The sequence below is a fragment of the Notothenia coriiceps genome, unplaced genomic scaffold (assembly GCF_000735185.1).
Source record: "Notothenia coriiceps isolate Sejong01 unplaced genomic scaffold, NC01 NC01_scaffold00002828, whole genome shotgun sequence".
Lineage (NCBI taxonomy): Eukaryota > Metazoa > Chordata > Actinopteri > Perciformes > Nototheniidae > Notothenia > Notothenia coriiceps.
This window is the reverse complement of record NW_011335529.1, coordinates 119,773-126,666: the sequence shown is the minus strand read 5'-3', so window position 1 is coordinate 126,666 and position 6,894 is coordinate 119,773. Positions and strand designations below refer to the sequence as shown.

The window sequence follows — 6,894 nt, the reverse complement described above, 5'->3', positions numbered from 1 at the left end:
TATAATGATCATATCAAGGTGTGCCTTAACCTCACTGAGCTGAGGTTATTTGAGCCTCTCAGGAGAGAGCTCTCTTCCACCTGGTTGTAGAAAAGCTCTTTAAATTCGTTAGCATAGCTAGCTAACCAGATGCTAATAACAACAGATCGCCACTGTGCTTACAACTAAAGACACAGCCTCGCAAACACTGCGGTGTGTACGGCTCCTTATGGGTACAGCAATATTTGAAGAGCTGGAGCGGCGTTCCGGTGCTCTCCGTCAGCACTCTAGTCTACACTCCTTTCCGACGAGACATATAACACGTGAAGACACGTTACGCTCGTGTTGTGTTCAAGGAACCTGCCCTTGGCCAGGAAAAACAGGCACTCGCTTGTTTAATTATTTTGCGGTCTAGATTTCTTCTTCTTTTTTGAAGTGAAAAGTTGTCCGTTAGTCGGACTGACGGACGGGCTGACGGACGGACCCCCCACCCCCAAAACGAAAACTCTTCGGNGGAGGCATGCTCCCCCAGGAAGATTTTTTTTTAAATATTGAAGTTAAAAGATGTATCCATAGATCTCTTCATGTTGCTTTCAAAGTGCACCAGATTGATGCTTTTAACTTCAATATTTAAAAAAAAATCTTCCTGGGGGAGCATGCCTCCGGACCCCACTAGAGGAGGTAAAGTCCCCCCCACTTAAATCATGTTCACATGGATAGGATACTTAATACACTTGCACACATCTTGTGTCCATATCTTTCTGCCACAACCATGCACGTGCGTGCGTGCGTGCATGCGCGAGTCATGGTAAAATATCTGGATTCAGAGGTTGCTATTTCTTTGCACAGCATGAAAGAAAGGCCAAATTAATGGGCTGTGATTTTAGTTTTTTTAAGCAGTTCAATAATTTGTACGGCCCTCGGAGGATGTTGTAAAAATTGAAAGGAAAAAGGTTCCCGACCCCTGCTGTAAATAATAATAAAACCCCTTGATTTATAACTTAACATCTCTGTCTCCTATTGATCTGAGTATATTATAAAGAACAGTTAATTGAAGCATTATAGCACAGGCCTTTGTCAGATGGTATATTACGCTGTTTTTTTCCTGCTTCGAATAGTTCTCTCTTTTTTCACCATACGTGTGTTTGCATCCCTGATGAGAGTAGGTGTAATATTCAATATTAAAAAAAATTATAGATCAAACAAAAGTGTATTACTTACAACATTTATTAAGTATTAATTCAATCAAAATAATTGTTGACAGTTCACTAGCACACCCCCCCGTTGACATTTCATGGGGGCCAGACTGGGTCAGGTTCCAGGGCTGATTTTTAGTCCCTGGGAACATGTGTTATTTTGATTAAAATATAGCCAGCCAGGAAAGGAAGTCCATACTTCCATTCGAAGTGAGGGAACTTTTGGAAGTTGTAGTTTATATTCATACATCTTACTTGTCCATTTCTTACTTGTGCTTCCTAATGCTTCACTGTGGCTCCCAATAGAAAATCAGGGCAAGCCTTTCAGTACTCAGAGCGTCTGGCCCTTTGAGTAACATTACTGTCAGCTGAAGTCCTCATTCTGCTTTTTCATGTTTTTGATTGAGGTTGCATTCTGCCTTGCAAGTTTTATGATAAAAGGGTTGACCTTTTTTGTTCCAGGCACCAAAATGCTTCAGCAGAAAACCCATTGATATATGGCGTAACCAGGCCGACATCGCAGGCCTCAGGAAGAAAGAGAGACCAAAGCTTTACTTAGAAGTGTGGTTCATGTGTGAAAACATAGCATCATTTAAAATGTTGAAACTTAACCGATGTAGCATTGACACAAACAGGACCTAGATGAGTCCTACTTTAGTTTGACTAACATCCCCTCACTGTGTGAAGCAAATATGTGACTGCGTGTAAAGAACTTCATCTTATCCGTTTGAGTGTTCAGAGCTTAACTGGAGATGTCTTTTTTTCTACTTTCAAACAGAAAAAAGTTAACTCTTATTTGCCTGGTGAGGAGGAAGAGGAGGAGGAGGATGACGATGAAGATGACGAGTACGAGAGTCGATCCTGGAGACGATGAAGGCGTGCGATTCATCCCAATCGTTGAAATCAATTCAACGGAACTCCATTTCTTTTCCTTTCCAGTATTTTGAAACCAAGTAATTTTTAGACTCTAATCAAAGTAAAAACACCTTTACTTAACTTTACATCGGAGGAAGTTTAGAGGGCCGATAGCTTTTGTATCCCTCGACTGAGCAATTATTTAAAACATCTCACTTTTGTTGAGAAAGATAAATGTTAAGTTGTTCTCGTAGATAGGAAAACCTATGTAAGTTTCAGTGTGCATACCAGAGGATTAATATCAGTAATGCACAACATTTGTGTCTACTGTGAATAGGTATTTTTATACATACTGTATTTAAGCTCTTTTCTCACCAGTTTTTTTTAAAGATCTTGTCCTCGATTCAGGGACAGCCATTCCTTCACAGATAGAACGTTCTCTTGCTACCAGAGAGATATTTATTTATTTTTCCACTGCATAAATGCACCGTGCCGTACCCAGATTGGCACAGTATGGTATGGTTTCCCATTTGCTCACTTTGTTTTGGGATGGGAATGCCCAAAATGTTAAAGGAACCCAATCTTTTAGGCAGTGACTGCTGGCCTGAACTCATGCTAGTTTGCGCATGTTGTACTCAAAAATAAACAGAGCCACTCTTGCCCAGCACCCAAAGGTGCAGACACTGTACCGTAACCATATTTGAGCCAGTGCAGGTACAGAAGGATACCAGTGCAATAGAAAAGTCTAAACTATGTTTACAAATTGCCGTGCCATGCACGTCAGATACAGTCTGGTAGTAAATATTCAAATTTTCCCTGCTTGTGTTCACTAAATGTCCGGTGCCACTCTTTGTAAATATAAACACCCACACGGGTGTTCTACATTTTCTCAGAGTGTGTAACATCTTTCACTTGTTTTATTCTGACTCCTGGTCAGTATGGCAGGAAGAGGATCAGATCGCCCATTTAAAAAAATGTGGGATCTGAAGACCGGTGTTTGAATGTGAAACTGAACAGTGGATTTTAATATATATATATAATTTCTTTGCCTTACACAATCAGCAGATGGCTGACATTTTACAAGATGTGTGATTTACTTTTGTAAATTTTGTAAATGTTTGAACGAGAAATTAGTTGTACTTTTTGTTGTTTCTTTTTCTGTCATTTTAAACAAATGGCGAGGTTCAGTCAGGTAGAAAAGGTAGAGCAAGAGTGTTTAGCGTCCCTGTTTATTCTCAATCATTTTTATTTTTAAAGAAACCAGTGCACGTTGGTATTTCACTAAATTGGTCACATGAGGAGCACATTTAATCTTAAAACCCCTTTCTGAGCTGTGAAGAAGGCTCAGCTGAAAGGCAGTGGGAGTCATGCATCTCTCCATATAATTTCATCATCAGTGCAGCTTCTCCTGCCTCTGAATAGTGTCAGACAGAACCCTACATGCACTCTACGTGCAACCACAATGTGCACCTTTCATTACAATATTTTTATTTCGTGTTTGGCCTTTTTTGCAAATTCTGTATTTTAAAAATCCCCAGGGTGGGAGGAATGAAATTTAATTTTAGTTGATTTGGAAATATTCTCAATGCTAGACCAAACTTTTTTTTAGATTCAGACTTGAGAAAGTTTTTACTTTTGGTGCTTCCCTGAGACAGACAACTATGTTTACATGCAGCCTAATGAAGTGTATGCGTATCATAACTCATAAACTGATCATATCCAACTGACAAGCAGTCAGAGGGGAGCACCAAAACAAAGTAAATGATGTGTTAACTGAAGCAGTGTGCTTTACACGGACATGCAGGTGGAGATCTGCATGTGTATAGAAATGTGGATGTAAATACACATGCTGATTTCTGCCTGCATTGGAATACAGTAACAGAATTTCTAATCTCTCCTTTGTTCCCTATCATTAACTTGCGCTACAGCGGTTCAGAACTGTTGGAAACACATTAGGATTTCCTCCCACCTACAATGTTGGTAGCGCTCTTTGTTTAATTTGCATATCTCTCCGTTGACTGACAACCCAAAAAACTCCTGCCAGTGACCTCGGTGTCCCATTAAAACCATTTGAGCCGCCCAAAACTAGGTTCAGGTGTGCGATGGAAAGCTAAAGCTTCTCTCTTTGGCACTTAATATGATTTGCTTGTGATTTGTTTTTATTGAAGTCACTGGCAGTTGAATAGGACAAACCTACACTAGTGGAGCGAGGATTCAGACAAAAGTTTCTCTCCCACTTTTTGTAATATCTTCTGTATGCTACTATCACAATGGTGTGTAAAAAATGTAAAATGTTTATTGGATAATAGTTTTGGATTTGTTACTGTTTATATTTGCAGGATGTGGATGTATTTTCTTCATGTATTTTGTTTGTAAAAACAATTATTTCTAATTTACTAGCATGTTTGCTTTTGCCAATAAAGATGGAGGAATGGGATGCTTGGAAGATGATACAAAAAAAGAAAAAATACAATTTGAATTGGACATAGAAAAAAAAAAAAAAAGTTGGAGATTTAAAAGAAAAAAAAGAAATGGAGCAAAAAAAGATTGGCAAGGGGAAAAAAAGTGCAAGCAAAAGCATTCCAGAAAATATTATCTTAAACTCTTGTGTGGACTCCTTCATTGTTATGTCATCTTATGTTTGTGCTAATATAATTATTTGCAGACGTTAGGAATTACACACTAGGTATAAACCACTCAGTGAGAAAGTGTCCTTGGATATAGAACAAAGCATTAATATCTAATTTTCTAGAATAGGAGATCTTATTGTGGTTATACCATGACCTCAGATACAATTAGCCTATTTTTAATTTATTTTAAAATGACACCCACATAGGTGTGTTCTTCTATTTTGACTGAAAAGGCTTCTGCCTAGGCTGAAGGTGGGCCAGAGCTTTAATGGGAATGTAGGTGGTCGCAAATCTTCATCTACCAATAGGAGAATAAAGGTGTCATTAGTCCCGCCCTATCAGGTGCAACAACAGAAAACTCAGTAAAATGTTCATTCGTCAATGCAAACCCACACTGTCCTAATCCACCAGATTATTTAAAACTCCTGCAGTAGGTTTAATCATGATTTAATTTTGTTGCACTAGAGACACATTGCGTATGTATAACTGAACTGTTAATATAGTTCATTAGCTTTCGTTTCATTTTTTATAAGAAAAATATTGGCACAAACTTTTGTTTTATCTGAGCACGGACAATGGGACTTGACCTATGGATTTGACCCAGCGGCGATTTAAATCACCATAATTACATGAAATACAGCGTCCGACCTTACGTTTAATTACCGCAGCAAGTCACTAAAAGACCCCTGAATAATGAAACAGCGTTTTTTTTCACTTTAGGACGTAAAGGAGAAACTCAGGGTCTATTCAGTTTGCAGTTGCTTTCCGCTCTCCGCGGGGGGAGGGATTCCAAACTGGGGCCTGAGTGACGCTCTGCTCCGGTCAGATCTATGGAGTCAGATTTGGGTCAATATTCTAGCGCGCAAAAAAAGCTACTCACGAGTGGAAAAATTTGCTTTTACACGCGCATGAAATGACCCTCGCGCGCAGATTAAACCCCCGCGAGCAGAGACAGCCCTCTTGCTCGCTCGCGGAGTCTGTCTGCGCGCACGTGAAAAGTTTCTGACACTTTGGGGCGGAGCCACTGGACTTTGATTGACAGCTGCCAGGAAGTCCAGAGTTGCCAGGTTTGATAAATGCCTGAACTACCAAGAGCCGAGGAGCGACAGCAGCAAGATCAGTTGGCCGAGATTGAATGGTAAAGATGTCCATAAAAAAACGTTATATTTGTAAAGTGTACAGCTAATATATATATATATATATATATATGTTACCGCCGCTGCTTTCCTGGTGCCATTAACTCGGTTTGTGTGTGTATATGTAAATGAGCCGTCCCGTCCTCGCAACATCCAAGGTGACTGGATTGACGTCGTCCAATCCCCGCCCGCTTCTGCCACGTCATCCGGGGGAGGAGTACAAAGGCCGGGCACGGACATCATTCNGGAGAACTCCAAAAGAGAGTTGCACGGTATTATCCCACAACGGGTAATACACAAAAAGAAAGAAAATACTTCACTTCTAAAGTGGACCAAAATAACAAACAAAAGGAGGCTGTGCGAGAACACAGCTGTCGCCGATCTACAGGCGCTAACCTCCCCTGAAGCTCTCTGGCGCCCCCCAGGGGAGGCGCGCCTCACACTTTGAAAACCGCTGGTCTAAGCGATACACACACACGAAACTAAACACAGAACACTACGACACACTGCTAATCAGTGTAACTAGCACAGAAAACCTACTTAACACGCTGCTAAGCAGTCTTTTGTTTTTCAGGTTTCAGGCTCCAAAATGCCACTAACACAGCAAAGACTATATCTTCACTTCTAAAAGGGGTACATTAATAATCTTTTCTCTCAAAGCAAGGTTACATCTGTGAGTTGGATGTAGAAGTGTCAGAATCAATCAAGATGTTTTTATTTTAAAGTAAATTCAGATGGAACATAGTAAAAACATGTAAATTATAATGTCCGCCTAAAAAAAAAACATTACTTNAGCCCCCATGTATTACTTTCCCTTTTGGGTCTAGGGGTTTCAAAGGGAAGTTACAAATAAACCACTTGTAACTTATACCAATTCTATTCTGGTTGTGTTTCTTCCCTTTGAAACCCCTAGACCCAAAAGGGAAAGTAATACATGGGGGCTCATCCGGGATATTTAACTAACTTCCTGGGGTTACAGGTGGTTTGTAATTATAAATAGTTAGTAAAACGTGTGGGCAGTACACCCAGTTATGGCATCGTTCGACATAGAGGAGTTCATGGTCTGACCGAGGTATGAGCAGCTGGACCGGTGTAGCA

The 6,894-nt window shown here is 40.2% G+C and overlaps 1 protein-coding gene across 4 annotated transcripts in view; it reads left to right on the top strand.

Moving 5' to 3' along the window:
* rbm27 (RNA binding motif protein 27) overlaps positions 1 to 4,632 on the top strand; it is a 17,308-nt gene extending 12,676 nt beyond the window's left edge. For all 4 annotated transcript variants that reach the window (XM_010765942.1, XM_010765941.1, XM_010765940.1 and 1 more), the window contains one exon: positions 1,954 to 4,632. In XM_010765942.1, coding sequence (XP_010764244.1) covers positions 1,954 to 2,049 — 96 coding nt within the window. In that variant the 3' untranslated portion in view covers positions 2,050 to 4,632. The remainder of the gene's footprint in view (positions 1 to 1,953) is intronic.
* The last annotated feature ends 2,262 nt before the right edge of the window (positions 4,633 to 6,894 follow it).